Source organism: Coregonus clupeaformis, unplaced genomic scaffold (genome assembly GCF_020615455.1).
Source record: "Coregonus clupeaformis isolate EN_2021a unplaced genomic scaffold, ASM2061545v1 scaf1624, whole genome shotgun sequence".
NCBI classification, from domain to species: domain Eukaryota; kingdom Metazoa; phylum Chordata; class Actinopteri; order Salmoniformes; family Salmonidae; genus Coregonus; species Coregonus clupeaformis.
The window spans coordinates 79,737-98,687 of NW_025535078.1; the positions used below are offsets into that span (position 1 = coordinate 79,737).

General features: G+C 42.0%; 1 protein-coding gene across 1 annotated transcript in view; it reads right to left on the reverse strand.

The window, feature by feature from the left end:
• Window positions 1-18,951, reverse strand: part of LOC123487303 (diacylglycerol kinase iota-like) — a 34,610-nt gene that overhangs the window by 9,669 nt on the left and 5,990 nt on the right. The window contains exons 13-20 of the mRNA XM_045218518.1: window positions 16,455-16,555; window positions 12,211-12,290; window positions 11,102-11,146; window positions 8,905-8,974; window positions 5,926-5,966; window positions 5,031-5,227; window positions 2,964-3,065; window positions 512-625 (exon numbers count right to left, since the gene is read on the reverse strand). Of these exons, the coding sequence (XP_045074453.1) occupies window positions 512-625; window positions 2,964-3,065; window positions 5,031-5,227; window positions 5,926-5,966; window positions 8,905-8,974; window positions 11,102-11,146; window positions 12,211-12,290; window positions 16,455-16,555 (750 nt within the window). The remainder of the gene's footprint in view (window positions 1-511; window positions 626-2,963; window positions 3,066-5,030; window positions 5,228-5,925; window positions 5,967-8,904; window positions 8,975-11,101; window positions 11,147-12,210; window positions 12,291-16,454; window positions 16,556-18,951) is intronic.

The following is an 18,951-nucleotide window of genomic DNA, read 5'->3' on the forward strand; positions in this document are numbered from 1 at the left end:
TGGTATGGTGCTTTAATGACCTAGTGACACTGCAGACTATTTCATGGAACAATTCCTGGCCTAAGTAGATTTGTACACCTACATGGAACCATACTCTAACAGTGTCACAGGCAAGACCCTTTTCTAATGTCTGACCCCTTCCTATTCAGTCCAGGCGAGCGTGACAGTTAAGGGGATGGAGGCTACACTGGTTCTGTCCGATAATGAGGGTTGGCTAAATCTTCCCCAGCCTCATTCTACTCCTGAGCATATCACACCCTGCCAGGGATATGGCCATGGCTTTAACCTGTCTGGCACCGCCGGACCTAAACACAGTGGAAGTTAAACACTGTATTTAAATCCCTCTTATAATGGTATAATGGCTAGCTGCATTGTTTGCATCTCTACGTGAAGTAGCGTCCAAGAAAGCAGTGTGTTACAAGAACAAAATCAAAGCTGTAATATGTGATTTGGGAGATTGGCGGCTGCCTCTGTCGGGGCGCCACCCCTGTGTTTTAGTCTCTCTTCTCACCTGGTGAGGGCTGGCTTACTGGACCTGAGGGAGTCGCTGTGTGCCAGTGCCTCCACCACCGAACTGTCACTGGAGATTCGCTTCCTTTGAGTGGTCTTCTGGAGGTCCATGATCCTGTGAGAGAGAAATAGAGAGAGAGATAGACAGAAAAGAGGGAGAGAGAGAGAGAGAGAAAGAGAGAGATACAGTATGTATAAGAAATGATGAGGTTCTAGAAGGGGTGACACATTGTATACATTATGGAAAGACAGAGTAGTGAGAGTACTGTATCTATTCCCACTGGGTCCTGAAGCGCGGTAAACATTTAAGCCTTTTCTTGTTATAAAATAAAGCAAGTGTACATCAGAGGTGGCCACTGTATATATAACAATAAAGTAGGTTTATATTGCTGGGGGATCTAGTGCAAATACAAAAAGGTACACACTGTACAGATGAACCCATTTGGAAGATGGAAACCAGAACATTTCCACCATTGGGAGCAGAGTGCATAAGCAAAAGAGAGAACTTGTGTATATGAGACAGAATTATAGAATGATGGGGTCTAAAGAACGAATAAGAAGGTTGGATATAGTTTATAGGAGAAATGTTAATGGGAAAACGTTGCAGTTAATGAAGACACTAATATGCAATAGAAATGTTCCTGTCATCCAGCACCTACAGTACTTGCTTTGAAGCTTATTTTCCCCAATTAGGTCAAAAGAGGGTGTTAAATTGTTAATACAACCTATAATAGCTAATTATAACATTCTAGTTTGATTTAATATCTTTTTATATTCTATTGTAACTGAAGAGCGGCAACAAAAGAGCAGAAGTGCTGTTGCGGATCATTATTTAATCACTTGGGGTCTTGTTGTGGAGTGTAATGATCCGAAACATGTTGTGGTGCTGGGTCTGTCAGTCTACCACCAACCTGCTCCATCTCTCCCACATTCATCACATTAGTCTGTCTGACTTCCAACCAGGACCAGAGGCAAGGGGAACAAAGAGCATACACTCAGCATACAGGAAATGTGTCTGTAATGGTAAAATACCATGCAAAAGCTGTTAAAAATTGTTGATGGGTAAAATCTTTTGGAATATAGATGTAGGGATGCTGTTCAGATCAATTGGGGAAAGTCAGCAACTCACTAAAATAGTGATGCTTTTGCAGGGGGAAAAGTTGAAGGGCAGGACTTGAACCAGGGAAGTGCAGAGCCTAGAAAATGTAGAGTTTCTCAGGAGTGAACAGTCTGCACTTCTAATTGAGATGTGCACAGCTGCATACACATTGTCTGTTCAATCGGATTGGTGATTTATGAAATATTGATAATATGAGAAACAAAGATGATCAAAGCCTGACATCAAATTAGGAAGACTGTTTTCCAAAGATCTAAAGCTGACATCTTTAACTAATAAAGATCCACAGCAGGACTAGTTTGTATTTCCAGGACTATGGAAGCACTAAAACAAAGCATACAAAATCACAGCTATTCATTGTGACAGAGGAAGCAACAATATTATTTGAGAGCGTCATGACTCATGAATGTGTGTTCAGTGATCTAATTGCTCTTACTATAGATCCGACCCAGACATAAACCTCATCTATCCCCCAAACCCTAAACCTAACCTAGGCTAACCCCATGCTCAGCCGGCCACTTCCCCATGTCTCGTTCCGAGCCCAACCCACTCTCTGGCTGCCTGCTCATAGAGATAAAAACATTATTGAAAAGAGTTAGACAGCTATGGCCCAAAAAACAACAAACAAACATCTTTATGGAGACAAATCCTGCTTTGACAAGACTATAGCGTCAAATGTAAAATGGATCATCAGATTGGGAGTGAGCACCTCTCACCCCCAATCTCAGTTGTGATGTTCTATTGTGGGCATGTCTGATTTTCTCCATTTCATAAGTGAAATACAATCTTGATTCTAAGGAAGGTGGGAGTGAAACATAAGCAGTGAGGCAGATTGTACTGTATTCATTCCCATTCCGGGGGGAATGCTGGGTTTTTGCTCATCACCTCCCACATTCATCCTCCTCCACCTATTCCAACCCACACAATCAACTTTGTATTTTAAATAAAACCAATTGCCCTGGCAACACACACATGGCTGCAGAAGCATCTATTTTCAAATGATTTTTTTGAGGAAAATAAAGCAACACAGTACACACTTTGCTGTTAAACTGCACTCTGCTGGTATAAACCTTATTTTCCATGAGCTTGAATGTGTTCCACCCACAAAGATCTTGGACTCAACAAAGATCTTGGACTAGAGGCTTCAGTCAAGAACACAAAACCCCCTGCTACATCCAAGTAAAACTCAAAGGAATCTTATATGGCTATAGGGGGAGATACGTCCATGGGCAGAGTAAGACAATCTTGGGAGGACAAGATAAGTTAAGAACTTTTGAGGAGAGTGAGAGAAAAGGAGGAAAGGAGAGGTGAACAGGAAGGAAGGTCAGATCGATACCTCTTCCTGACAGGAAAGGGGAAGCCGGAGTGAGAGGAGAAGAAGTGGGATGTCTTGTGTCTGACGTCCATGGCCTCGCTGTCTGAGTGTGGGCTGGTGGGACTGACGGTAAGAGGACAGGGTAGAGGAGTAGATGGAGGAAAAGAGGGCAGAAGGAAGGGCAGACGGAAGGAAGGAGAGAGAACAGGAACAATTCAGGGGTGTTTTACTTCAATAACATGCCCAAAAAATGTTGCACTTTTCTTTTTATATACATTTAAACTGATCTGTGATTAGGGAAAGGATGACAAAGAAGCCGGGAATCTTCAGAGCCATCAGCAGGAATAGTTAATAAATGGTACAAGATCAGTTAAGCCAATGAATTGGTTCTGAAAAAAATGATGTTTATGCTAGTATGCAAATAATGTAACAGTTAGGATGCGCATCGTCTTAAATTTCCTTTGATGATTTGATACATTGCCAAGAGTCTAAGGTGGCATTCATCTATGACAAATTGCCTCCAACACAGTGCTGCTATCCCCCAGCCTGTCTTTCTAGACTACAGGGATCCAAAATGGCCTTTTATTAGGAATTATATTTCAAGCCCTGGCCAGCAGCATGAGAGAACATGGCAAAAATAACATGGCCTCTACTTTGAAAGCATCAAAAGATAGTCTGTAGAAGACGTGCCAATAGACCACAGAGACAGGGAGAGGCTACACTCCCCACACGCCCTCAGAGATAGTCCCACCATGTTTACTTTGGAGGGGGAACGTGTGGGTCGGGTTAGGATCTGCCTCTGCCATGTTTGAACTCCATGAACCTGTTGCCACACCTCGTCTTCATCAAACTCTCCTTAAATCCCTAAATGGATGGGGGACAGGGTCCTGAGCTAAAGTGTAGAGAAGAGAGACTTCCACTAAGGTGAAGTTACTGTAGAACAGTAACAAGGGTATTACTTGAATAACTTGGTTGACTCTTTCTGTGTGCATTACTTATGTCATTCACAAAAGGCTACAAAATGTGGAGGAGATTTACTGTGGAAAATTACGGAAATATCCACACCTGGCACACAGACATCCTTCTTCTAAAAATATTAACATACAGTACCTCCTGAGTGGCACAGTGGTCTAAGGCACTGCATCGGTGCTAACTGTGCCACTAGAGATCCTGGTTCGAATCCAGGCTCTGTCGCAGCCGGCCGCGACCGGGAGACTCATGGGCGGCGCACAATTGGCCCAGCGCCGTCCAGGGATGTAGCTCAGTTGATAGAGCATGGCGTTTGCAACGCCAGGGTTGTGGGTTCGTATGTATTCACTAACTGTAAGTCGCTCTGGATAAGAGCGTCTGCTAAATGACTAAAATGTAAATGTATGGAGTAGTGGAGCTGCATGTATTTTCCAAACTGTTAGCAATGTAGGGAACACTTTGTATTGTTCAGCCACGAACAGACAATGGCTGGGCTTCTTTCTTTGTTAAGTTGATGCATGTACTGTAGTAAGGCTTACAGTAACAGTATTTCAACCTGGAACTTCTCCCCTGTTCTCCACAGTTATGTGCTATGAGGTGGAAGGTTTCTAATGTCACTCTGAATTCAGGTGAGTATGGCCCTTCTCCTTCCTAGGGTGATTATGAAGACAGTCCAGTGGTTAGAACTTAAATGATTAATAGATTTAATTGGGTGGGGGTTAATGGGCGAGCATGGCCTCTGCATTCCTCCATGCCGCCTCAGTAATAATTCAGCAGGGCAAAATCAGCACGGTCCCGTGAGGAGCGTACAGTTTTATTGTGTTATAGCATGCATGTCCAAACACAGACTCAACCCACGGTTTACTCAGCCTTTATTTTAGTGTCCTGGACCTGGGGCATGCCAGTCGGATTATTACTACACTATTTCAGCCTGTCAAAACAGCACCGCTGGAAACCACTTTAAAACAGACTTTTTCACAGAAAATGACCTGGAAGCTATTCACTGTTATAACCCCCATAAAGCTCCAATGGAGCTGCCCCATCCTTTATCTAGTGCACTAAACTGATCTCCAACAGAAATTCCCATTAGAAGCTGTGAGCAGCAGCTGCTTCTCTTACCTGGGACCCGGTGAGGGGGGAGGAGAAGAGGAGGAGGATGGGAAGGCAAACTTGCGAGATGCCTCCGGGAATTCACCAGAAGAATCAACCAGATCAGGCATCCCTGGTGAGGTGCTCACCGTCTCCGTGACAACCAGCTCCGGGTCCAGGATGAAGAGCTCGTCTTGGGATATCTCAGTCACATAGTTTAGGTGTTCCTGTTATGGAGAGAGAAACCATAATCACTTATGTACAGATCATAATGGCCATTGAACATGTTACTTGTTTATTTTGCTTTTGTTATAGGTGTTCCATTACTCTGCATAATCAATGTATTCAGTGGTGTAAACTACTTAAGTAAAAATACTTTAAAGTACTACTTAAATAGTTTTTTGGGGTATCTGTACTTTACTATTTATATTTTGTCAACTTTTCCTTTTACTCCACTACATTCCTAAAGAAAATAATGTACTTTTTACTCCATACATTTTCTCTGACACTTAAAAGTACTCGTTACATTTTGAATGCTTAGCACGACAGGAAAATGGTCCAATTCATGCACTTATCAAGAGAACATCCCTGGTCATCCCTACTGCCTCTGATCTGGAGGACTCACTAAACACAAATGCTTTGTTTTGTAAATTATGTGTGAGTGTTGGAGTGTGCCCCTGTCTTTCAGTAAATAAAAAAAACTATAAAAGTATGCCGTCTGGTTTGCTTAATAAGGAATTTCAAACTATTTATACTTTTACTTTTGATACTTAAGTATATTTAAAACGAAATACTTATTTTACTGGGTGACTCACTTTTACTTGAGTCATTTTTTATTAAGGTATCTTTACTTTTACTGAAGTATGACAATTGGGTACTTTTCCATCACTGAACGTATTATTATATATAAATGGCACACACTCACCTGAGCACGATCAATTCTGTAAAATCGATCTGCAGTTGTGGCTAGAAGGAAAACAAGAAGGAAAAATCTATTTATAAATAGTATGAGATTTATAGAGAGTAAATAATATGAACATAGGCTTGTACACAACCTCACAAACACACACACACACACACACACACACACACACACGCACACGCACAGTGTTCTAATGAGGCCAGAGAGGGCTGGGAACTGTGCAGGAGCTTAATCAAAGCGTTGACCTGATTAAACCAGCTCCGAAGCACACCGTGCCTTTGCCACATGTTGTTAAATGAAGGAAAAGATGGATAACCTGTATAATAAACAGAACAAGTAGGAGCAAAGGGCCACATAATTGGCCCAGTGACTTGGGGACATTACAAGGAGAGTCAAAGGGTTGTGGTAGTGGGTGTAATTCTAGATGAGACGAAATTAGAAAGATTTACTAAACATGTCATTAGACAATGACCGCTGGACAAACCCTACTGCAAATCAAGGAAGTTATGAGAAACCCATTGACTTTTCAAAAGACGCATTCAGTTTACAGGGTGTTGGGGGACTGTACCGAACATCTCACACTGTTGCCAGCCAACTAGCTACAAACAGATTCACAGGAGACAGGATATGATCATATATATAATAATAATATAATATGCCATTTAGCAGACGCTTTTATCCAAAGCGACTTACAGTCATGCGTGCATACATTTTTGTGTATGGGTGGTCCCGGGGATCGAACCCACTACCCTGACGTTACAAGCGCCGTATTTATATGTAAATATAATTGTATGTGCTCTTCAAAGGAAAATCAAACACACTCTTTTGAGATTCATGAGTATGGACAATACTACATCTCAGCGTAGAAACTTAGAGGAAGTAGTGAGTGAAAAAAAAAAACTTTACTTTCTACAGATGATCATTTCCATCCAGTCAGCAGAAATTCCACTAAACTAACTCTGTCTCCCCCCTCTCCCCTCCATCCACCCCCCAGCCCTGTTCTGTTGGACTGTACCAGTAATTAAGCTTCACGCTGCTAGTCTGTCTGAGGAAGTGGGAAAGAGCTCTTCCCTAGCCCAGTGGGAGCAGAATCAAAGGAGGTGTGCGCTGGAATTAAGGAGATGTGCAACGCTTCTTCCCCTACATCTAAGATGCCAAGAAAAAGACCCCTCTGTCTTCCATAGATGCTGCAAATTGAATTTCTGCCAGCTTCACTGAGCAGAATAATCCAACTCTTATTTTTTAATAAACTGTATGCTTAAGAATATCACACAGACAAGCATGAAGTTTGCCCAGAAGATTCCTTTAGTTTCTTAAGGTCTTTAAGGGCAGGTGTGTGTACTGTATGTTTCTCAGCTTCTCCTACATATCCAGATGTTTTTTCTTCCACCTTATCATAATGTATCAAAAAGTATGATGTGGTTCTCCCGTCGTACTAATTAAATCATCAGTCAAATCAGAACGCAGCTGGAATTCACTTGCTATGCTTCTAATCAAGAATTAGCCATGCTGTTTTGTGGAGAGAGAAACATTTATAATTTCTCCACACGAGACCTTTACAACAGTCTTTTTTTGGACTGAGCCTTTAAGATCTGGGCTGCTTTATTACCCGTGAATAGAAGCTAATCTGTGCTGATTTCAACGGAGCAGCTATGGGATTTAATTAAGCTTTGAAAAGCTACAGAACATTTGGCTGGAGATTCTAACACCCTCCTTTCTCTACCAACTATCACTAGTTAGTAAGTGAATTAACTTAGCATTCAAACAATGATACCCTTCAGAGATCAGCTATCATATCAGTCTAGTGTGAGGAGATGGAAGATTGTGAGTTTCACTGCTGGTGGAGTGACTGATGAGCAGCAAGAGTACATCATATATGTAAACTGTGTTATGCATAGCAATGTATAGCTATTCCTAGCAATGCACATAACATAACATGTAATTCATAATACTGTCAGTGGAATAAACAATGCCTTGATAAAACTGGATATATGTAAAGGGCCATATATTCATAAGAGACATGCAGAATCACTGACATTCTTACAGTACTACAGATTATTTACAGAAATATTATAAACCGTATGCTTAAGAAGATCTCACAGACAAGCATGAAGTCTGCCTAGAATATTCATTTTCTGCTATGCAACAGAGAGCAGAAACATTCAAAGCAAATCAGTGACATTATTATCGAGTTGATTTCTGTATCTTTGCACCAGAGCTGTTGATCTAAATGAATGTTAATGTGGAGCTCGGTTTAATTGAATTGGCAGATCCTATTTCACACAGAAACACAGCACAGCTGCGTTAAATTATGTTCTGTAGGTTGCTCTACCTATCTTCAATTCTTCTAAACAATAATCTAAAACAAATGTTTAAATTATCCTCAAAACTTGTGTTTTAAACATTTAGAACTCAATTTATGCTGTGTATATTTGCTTGTAATGTAAATGTCAATCCTTATCCTGCAGAAGAATGGCACTGATGCGCTAACCGTAAGGTCCTAAAATGGCACTGATGCGCTAATCGTAAGGTCCTAAAATGGCACTGATGCGCTAATCGTAAGGTCCTAAAATGGCACTGATGCGCTAATCGTAAGGTCCTAAAAATGGCACTGATGCGCTAATCGTAAGGTCCTAAAATGGCACTGATGCGCTAATCGTAAGGTCCTAAAATGGCACTGATGCGCTAATCGTAAGGTCCTAAAATGGCACTGATGCGCTAATCGTAAGGTCCTAAAATGGCACTGTTCTATCATATTATGTCTACCTTGACAAAACATGAAATTCTATGGTGAATGAACCAAGAAAACAGTGACCTGTAAGAGTCAGAAGCTCCCACTTGCAATGATCAGATTATGTGAAGCGCTCTCTCTTCAGCGTTGAAGATAGACAGGGGACTAAAAGAGGAGGCACAAGAGGAATACTACACTGTAGAAAGTGTAAGGAATAAATAGCAGCGCTCCTTATAAGAAGTGGTACTTACAGTCCAAGAAGCACCACTTTGGCGAAAGCTTCTGCGAGGAAAGGGTCTTTGATTTAGCTCCATCATCCTCCTGAGAAAGAAATGGGACCAATGAGATTAGTTCCACAACAGCCTGCTCTATACACGAAACATAAATGAGACTGGAAGGGCTTGACTCTGTTTTGTCCAACTTACTGGTCCATTGAAAAACGGAGGACTCAAATAATAAAAACCTTTTCTGCTGGATGTAGGGCAAGATTTAAAAGGCCCTGAGTCTTGTGTTCAGACATAGGCTTTTTGAAATGAAAAGTACTTTTCTGGGCAGTGAGTTCACTGAAAGGGCCCAGCATATTAACCCCCCCCTACTCTTTCATATACAGTTCCATGAGTTTAGGAGGGCAGGTGTTTTCCCCCATGTGAGCCTCAGTCACAGAATCCTTGGACCAAAGACCTTACAATCCCTTCTTTGGTCACTGTTCTGTGCATTGGCTGAACTGTACTTAATCCAAGCTTTTCCAAAGGTACCATAGTCCAGTGACCTTATGCAATGAGATACATTGACATAATCCTCTTCAGAACTTGATCTTGAAGGTAAGTCGATGTTTAAAGGAAAATGGGCTGAGGCAAGTCACAAAAGGAAATTTGTCTATTCAATGTTCAGACTGAAACAGACCTGTTGGAGTGTGACGACAACAACAGAAGTCATTTCTAGGGCCATGAGTTTCTCCTGACCACATGCCTTGGCCCGGAAAACTCCAGGCCCTAGTTATAGGCTAAAACTAGGGCTGAGGGTTTTTCCTGATCAGTTTAACTGTGGTCAGGAAAACCTACTACTGATTTCCCATCTAAAGGTAAACTTGACCAGTCCATCTAACTTCCAAGGGGATCAGGAGGATAGCAGTGTACAGAATGTTATGATGCATGCACTAAGGAACTATGCTGAAAGAGCATGCTTAGCTTAGGGCACAAATACTGGATACCACCTACAAGAAAAACACACACCCACACAAACAAAGAAAATCGTGTACACAAGGTAGCCAATCTAATCAACACCAGACTTTTCTGGGTCTCGAACAGGGAACCCAAAACATGCAACCACCAAACGAGACAGTATCAACTAGTCCACTAACTAGTCTAGGTCATAGTGCTCGCTTATACTCAGCAAAAGTATTACTAATTGTAATAACATAGCCAAAGCAACCTTAACTGCAGCAGTTTCTTAAACATTGGATGCTTGCTGCATACAAAAATCACAGGCAAACATATTCCTGATTACACTCACAATCACAAACACACAACACTAAAGTACACATACAAACACATCTAAACCATGCTTAGGGGCACCGAGGAACAAGGAGAAAAACTCTTCCCAGAGGAACAAATTTGGGTTGGTTTGCATAGGGGAACAGGGCCACTACAGAAAGACAAGAGGAAAAAGAGTCTCCTGAGTACAGCCTTTATTATCCAGCCACTCACATTATGCAGCTGGTTTGGCTAAGCTGTGGATGGGGATATAAAAGGTGGGCCAGGGTAGCTGGGAGGAGTGTGTGGTTATCACTGGAGACAGACAGTCTCAGCATCTACCTGCACCTCTCGCTCTCTGGGTATGCAGAGCTCGCTCTCTCTTAGAGCTTGTGGTGAAATCACTTTGTAAAAGCACTAGATATTCGAATATTGATGCAACACACCCTTGACTGACTGCACCGTTTATTTGATTTTAAGCCAACAAGGAACTACTGGATGTGAGAAGTATATTTGTGCTCTAGATTATTTTCTTGGAGACAAAAAAAAGAAATGGAAGAGTTGATCAAACACACAATTCCAAGTAAACACCTAATGAAACTATGAGAATTGTGGCTGCAGCGCTGTCTTTGTACTGTATGTGTTTTACGGTTATGCACAGGGAGGGACAGGTTTGACAAGTGTTTTCTTCAGATTTAAGCATCACATACTCAAACAGTGTGTCCTCATAAAAATAACATGGTTATAAAAGGCCTCATCCTTGTTTTTGAATTAGATTATATTTTATGGTTATTAGTTTGCTCCGTCTGTGTTTGTTCCGTCTGTGAAAGTCGCTCCGGGTAAGAGCGTCTGCTAAATGACTAAATTGTAAATGTAATCTGTGATCTAAAAGTCGTTTTTGATAAGGGGAATGTTTCCTTTTCAGACTTGTTCCTTTCCATGCCACAGACTCCATGTCCTGTCTCGTTTTACCAACCTGGAGCACCAGTCGTTTGAAGGAGGGATGAATGGAGATGAAGTCCTGTGGAATAGCCCCAAAAACACTGTAATCCCACAAATGGAGACTCTCCTTCCTGTCTAATGCCCCTGCCCAAAGTAAATCACCACATGCGGATAGGAAAATAAACATCTCGTCTTGAAGTTACTATAATGACTGGTTTTGGATTGCATTATGGGTTGAATGTAGTGGGAGAAACATTTCCCCCCCCTCAATTTATGCCGTCTTGCTGTATGCTATGAGTCCTACTTACCAATAATACATGTCTTTGGGAGTAATATATAATGAAAGTGGATGATTACACATATTACAGAAGCAATTACCATTCTGCAACAGTATTTTAGTCATCATGCCTCCATTAGTGGCAGACAAAATCAAAATATAATTTAAGCCTTTTCTTATGACATGAGCTGATGAAAACAGCAACAAGACAACATATTGTTTGAGAATCCCAAATAAGGGACAGCCATTGAGGGATAGTGGTTAAAAATAAGGAGATATATAATGATTGCAAAGCAGTGATGCCGCTAATTGGCAACACATTTCATGCACTATTTATTTCAATGGGTTTTGAACCAAAAGGGACAGCGATGGGGCTAGAGGGGCAAAGATGTCATGTTTTGGCAAAATCTCAGTCTACCCCATTCACAAACAACCACACATGCAATCCTTTCCCATCCTAAAGACAGGTTAGGGCTTGTCTGTCGAGATGAGCCATCATATACCAGCCTGCGAGTAATTGCTCTTGACATCAGCAAGTTCCTCCCTCTTCTAACCTCCTCTCTTCCTTCATCTCTTGCATTCTCACAAATTCATCACAATGCTTTCCCAATCCTCCCATGGTATTAGCTCAGTCCTACCCCCTCTGTCTTCTTCTACTCTCTGCCTGTATTGTCCTCCATCACAGACATTTCTGAGTCCTCCCTTAGTATTAGTTACCTCACAGCCACTGTCTTCATATGCTCTCTGCCTCTCATGTCCTCCATCCCTTCTGTCCTTCTTTTACCCAGAGTTCCATCCCCTCATCAACCCACACTCTCTCCTCTGTCCCCTTCTCGCTGTCCCCCCCTTCTTCCTTCATTTCTCACCTCTTGGAGCCTCTCGATGTGGGAGCGGCATGTTTCCAGGTCACTGTCTCCCGGGACAACGATGAGGCCCAGTGGGATAGCTGTGGGGAAAGATGATGAGACAACATAACATTTAACAACATGCTGTTAAACACTGCTGCAAGCATGAAAAACCATTCTACAGCTAGGTCCACAGGTAGCTCATAGACACAAGCTACAAGACACAGACTAACTGATTGTGTCCATTTATCAACTCGAACCAGAAAGGTTTGGGGGAAGTTCATTTTGTTGGCAATAGATCAAGGATATATTTAGACTTGGGCTTCCTGGATGCCTTGTATTTCATAGAGTGCCACGCAAAGTCCAATGCACTTAGTGAACTCAAACCCCTTTGAAACGGCTGTCAAAGTAGGTGAAGTGTGTAAACCAAATAGCAATACAAAACAATAACAGAGGAAGAATTCTCTAAATGTGATGTCTGCAAGAGGAAAAACTGTCTGGGGACATGTTTGTCATTAGTTCCAATGCCCATTGATTTGTGCTAGACAAAAGACAGGCAATTAGGCCTAAAGTACAACTGGGCAGCAGGTGAGAAAGCAGATACACTGTGTATCAGTGAGTGCATCAAAACCACATTATGTGATCATGAAAGTCCAGGCCATTCACAGGGCCTTCTTTTGCGGTCAGAACAGAACAGAAGTGAATGACTCGTGGACTATCAGGCTGAGATTTGTGAATTGAAAAAGTGGCTCTCTGAGGAGCAGCAAGTTTCACAGGCGGAGAGAGAGAAAAGCAGGCAGATTTCTCCACTGAGGAATGTGCTGTTGCCTAGCAACCTTGGAACAGTCTGTCTCTAATTCAATTCAGCTTCTTTCTCTTCTTTTTTTTTTCTTTCTCTTTTGCTGTCCTCACTCTGCAACAGCATAGTTGTCTAAGCTCTTTATAGGTGTCAGGCAACTGAGACAACTGCCTGACTGGTAGCAGCCACATGCTATATCTTTGGATCAGAGACGAGAGAATAGAGTTTTAACCTCAGCTATGACAGCTAACATCACTTGTACCTCAAGATCCATGTGAAACATCAGGGACCGAACTTGATTCAGTGTTAGCCAGAGGGAGTCTGAGTGTGATATCTAGAATGAATCTAAACAATGTGCAAATCACAGAATGATTGTTCACTTTCATGTGTTCGCTCCCATTTACATCTATGAGTAGCCTATCAAAAACAGCCTTGGAATTCTCTTGTATGTCAGCAAGCATGAGGGTGCATTAGGTACAAAGTATGTTATTGGACCACTGTATGACAGTTTAATATGGACATTGAGTTTATATATACACAATCAGTTAAAATTTACTTCAGGTTTAAAAGCATATCTTCTTTTCTTTTAGTTGCATGTTCTGACATCTAGTGGTGGAAAACAAAGAATAAACTACTTTCAGCATTCCGTGAACCGAATGGTAGGTACTGTTAGAAAACTGTTGGACCTCCACCAATTATGCCTGAGTATCAAAACCTACAGGGAGATTTTATGTCCGGTATTATAATTGCTAGCCTCGTACGACCATCCGGAAATCTTGCGAGCTTACATTCTATTTCACTACACGAATTCCACAGCGGTCATCAGGATGGTAATACGAGGCTATATAATTGCAAAAGTTCAGTAAGAACCTAATACATTCATCTTACTTTCTTATTTCACATACTTCTTTGGAGATATCCAACAACAAGGTCGGTCCATAGCAGCTGTGTTTTGTTTCATCAGAGACAAAAACAGCATCACTTGCATTTCCCAGTTACATAACTTGGGGCCAGTAATTGTTGCAGTTTTGTTTGGAGAGGATAATCATATACAACATCAAGGACAACAGCCTTCACAAGTCCAGCCCAAACAAATGCTGCCCACTGTTTTTTGAGACGAAACAAACAAACATTGTTTTTGGGAGGAGAGCATTAACTAATAGTCTGGGACACTGTCTGGAATAGTAGGTTTGTGCATGAGGATACGAATGTGATAACAATTAAGAGTGGGGGGTGGCTCTAGCTGTGTTATGGGAGGTTATTACCGTGTCTTCCTAGCACACAGGTGCTGCAGGAGGCTGTAAAACACAGAACCACTGACAGAGCCCCTCTGGGGCCCCAGGGCATCCATTAGAGACAGTAATGGACAGCTACCTCATTATCGCCTCACAGTCACACACTTGATATCTAGCCAAAGTCACATGCAGGGAGGCCCACACTGCATGATAAACTCATAGCAATCGAGTGGCCTGACGGGGATTGGAGAAGGGTATCAGGGTGGACAGATAGCAAAACCTGGAGCCAATGTCCGCCCCCTCCTCCCTCTCAAGGAGGAGCCAGAAAGAGAGAAAATGAAAGAGTTCCATCTCTGTGGGGTTTCTACTAAGTACCATATAAATCAAAAGGGACTTCCTTTCCCTTTGTAATTAGTGAGGCTAGTTAGGGCGATCAAGAGCCTGGTGTGTTCTTCCACATTACATTTATTTGTGCTAACCTATGTTTGACAGTGACAGAGTCTATGTAGTCGCTGTGTAGATTTAAAGTCCATGTTAGCATTTCACCCACGAGAAGTAATATCAACACTCTTGCTGACAGTACACCAAGGGGCCGATTCAGACTTAGGAAATGTATGCCTTTCCTGTGCATGCCTTTCCTACGCACTTCTCAGTAGTTGGTATTCAGACTTACCTTATGCAGGTGCATAACTGGCTTTGCAGGAAAGGTTCCCTTCGCACGCTGAATACATTTAATTAAACTGCTGGAAACCATCCCACTTGCTAGCCAACCGTTTTTCTCGTGGAATTTTCATTCAGTAGGGTTTTCAGTACATCTATCCTAAGCCATCCCTTTAAATATAGTGTACCTTTTAGTTTGAATTTTGTCAACAGACTTACTAGAATATAAATATATGCATACTCATCTGTTTCAGCACCGATTGGTAGATTTTAAAATAATCTGATCTTGTAGATTACTTAGATTTAGGAAAGTATTTATGAATCCTAAAAAAACAGGGTTGGAGAACCTTTACGCACAAAATAAAGAAAACGGTAATTTGATTCATTCTGGAAATTGCCACATTCAGTTCTTCAACCCACGGTAACGTTGGAAGATTAGTGTACATAGAATTATAATAGGGAGAATAGTAGGCTATACCCTCTTCTATTGCCTGCACTAACCATGGAACTGTGTGACGACATGGCCAAGTATTGCGCCATACGTCAGGTTCAAATTGTTACGGCTTGGTCTGCGCGCCGCTCCATAATGATTTAATTTGCCTTTTGTTACTAATGATCCTCACCAACAACCACACGGCCTTGATGGCGTTTACAGAGAAAGCAAATGAAGGTAATCAAAACAATGTAATTAAATAGAATGATAATGTAGACTATACTAACTGAAGGGAACTAAGAGTAAATTGGCAGTTGAATATGTGTGGTTATTAGGCCTACTGATGGTCGATACTGATAGTGGATAATATTTAACATGATGGAAATAATTAAGACATTAGAGCGTGCCCATCCCTGCAAGTTAAAAGGCCGTATAATTTAAATTCTGTATAATGCCACAGCATTTCATCAACTTTACTGTGGGAAAGTTGATATGATTCATTTTGCTGTATGACTGGTTTCACATTTGTCTCCAGCGATTATAAGGTAAAATAGTTCTAAAACAAGTGTCATTTACAATTCCCTTATCCAAACAGATTAATCATTTACCTAGCTCTTATCAAGTTGTCAATTACAGTGCATGGAGAATGGTATTATTTATATTGGAAAAAATTAAGTAGATGCTTTTTCCACTTGGAACCGGTAGAACCGTATTCATGGTTTCCTCCCGTGTAGGTGTTGGAATTATTAGGGAATTAAGTCAAGGTCAGAATATGCCGTATCTGTAGACACACCTCAGCCTCACCTTAATTTATTCAATCTCCACCCCAAACAAATAGCAGGTGAATAGCATGCTATTCTCATGCTCAAATTCAAGGTCAGAATACATGTAGAGAGACAAGTGCATAAAAAGGGAATTACACTATTAACTCAGGTTGGAATCAGCCCCTAAAATGGTACAAGGACATATGTAGTATATCTACTACAGAGTTCTACATCACTGAAAACACCTCTGGCTCTCAGTAACATTCCTGCATGAAGCAGTACTCAAGGGCCTGCTGCATTCCTCCTTGAACAGGCTGGCTGACACCTGAGGGATGATGAAGTTACAGTGCATTAGACAGAGATGGAATACTCACAGGCTTCTTTGAGTTTCTCCTTGTCGTAATGCAGGGCCTCATAGTCGTGCATGCTAATACGGTTCACCCGGATCCTTAACCTCTCCGGGAAGGGCTGCTGGCTGAGGAAGACAACAGAAATATAGTCAGTTGGGTATCATCTCTCAAAAATTGGAATTACACTGAACAAAAATATAAAACGCAACATGCAACAATTTCAAAGATTTTATTGAGTTACAGTTCATATAAGGAAATCAGTCAATTGAAATAAATGTATTAGGCCTGAATCTATGGATTTCACATGACTGGGAATACAGATATGCATCTGTTGTTCACAGATACCTTTATAAAAAAAAGTATGGGCGTGGGTCAGAAAACCAGTCAGTATCTGGTGTGACCACCACATCATTTTACATTTACATTTTAGTCATTTAGCAGACGCTCTTAACCAGAGCGACTTACAGGAGCAATTAGGGTTAAGTGCCTTGCTCAAGGGCACATTAACGTCATTTAGCAGACGCTCTTAGCCAGAGCGACTCACAAATTGGTGCGTTCACCCTATAGCCAGTGGGATAACCACTTTACAATTTGGGGGGGGTTAGAAGGAATACTTTATCCTATCCCAGGTATTCCTTAAAGAGGTGGGGCAGGACCACATGCCTCATGCAGTGCGACACATCTCCTTCGCATAGAATTGATCAGGCTGTTGATTGTGGCCTGTGGAATGTTGTCCGACACCTCTTCAATGGCTGTGCGCAGTTGCTGGATATTGGTGGGAACTGGAACACACTGTTGTACACGTCGATCCAGAGCATGCTCCATAGGTGACATGTCTGTTGAGTAAGCAGGCCATGGAAGAACTGGGACATTTTCAGCTTCCAGGAATTGTGTACAGATCCGTGCGACATGGGACAGTGCATTATCAGGCTGAAACATGAGGTGATGGTGGTGGATGAATGGCACGACAATGGGCCTCAGGATCTCGTAACGGTATCTCTGTGCATTCAAATTGCCATCAATAAAATGCAATTGTCTTTGTTGTGCGTAGCTTATGCCTTCCCATACCAGAACCCCACCGCCACCACGGGGCACTCTGTTCACAACATTGACATCAGCAAACCGCTCGCCCACACATCGCCATACACATATACCAATGGGGCGGCGCACAATTGGCCCAGCGTCGTCCAGGGTAGGGGAGGGAATGGCCGGCAGGGAGGTAGCTCAGTTGGTAGAGCATGTCGTTTGCAACGCCAGGGTTGTGGGTTCGATTCCCATGGGGTATGAAAATTAAAAAGAATAATGTAAATGTAAGTCGCTCTGGATAAGAGCGTCTGCTAAATGACGTAAATGTAAATGTAAAATACACGCTACGCTGTCTACCATCTGCCCGGTACAGTTGAAACCGGGATTCATCTGTGAATTGCACACTTCTCTACCATGCCAGTGGCCATTGAAGGTGAGCATTTGCCCACTGAAGTCGGTTACAATGCCGAACTGCAGTCAGGTCAAGACCCTGGTCAGGACGACGAGCACGTAGATGAGCTTCCCTGAGACGGTTTCTGAAAGTTTGTGCAGAAATTATTTGGTTGTGGAAACCCACAATTTCATCAGCTGTCCGGGTGGCTGGTCTCAGACGATCCCGCAGATGAAGAAGCCGGATGTGGAGGTCCTGGGCTGGTGTGGTTACACGTGGTCTGTGGTTGTGAGGCCGGTTGGACTTACTGCCAAATTCTCTAAAATCACGTTGGAGGTGGCTTATGGTAGAGAAATGAACATTAAATTATCTGGTAACAGCTCTGATGGACATTCCTGCCATCAGCTTGCCAATTGCATGTTCCCTCAAAACTTGAGATACCTGTGGCATTGGGTTGTGTGACAAAACTGCACATGTTAGAGTGGCCTTTTATTGTCCCCAGCACAAGGTGCACCTGTGTAATGATCATGCTGTTTAATCAGCTTCTTGATCTGCCACACCTGTCAGGTGGATGGATTATTATGGCAAAGGAAAAATGCTCACTAACAGGGACGTAAACAAATGTGTGCACAACATTTTAGAAATAAGCTTTTTGTGCATATGGAAAATTTCTGGGATATTTTATTTCAGCTCATGAAACATGGGACCAACACTTTACATGTTGCGTTTATATTTTTTTTCAGTGTACATATTTGTAGGAACAAACAACCAAAGCATGTCAAATTGACACATAACAAATATTATTCATAACCTATGCTTGATTTCAGTACACCATTATACTGTATAGTATCCGTTACTTTCCTTATTAATTTCTAACTAGTTGGGAGTTGGAATCATCTCGGCTGAAAGGTAAAAAAAAAATTAACGAAAGACTGTCACTCCGGGAAGAGCATTAATGCAAGCTGATGACAGGGGATCAACCTCTAACCACAACAATCTGACAACCTGGGCTCACATGCACAGCAACCTGAGAGAAGCCCAAGGTGTTCAACGCAGCTTTCCCCCTTCTGTTTGTCATTGTGATGGCTTCTAGGATGATTATAT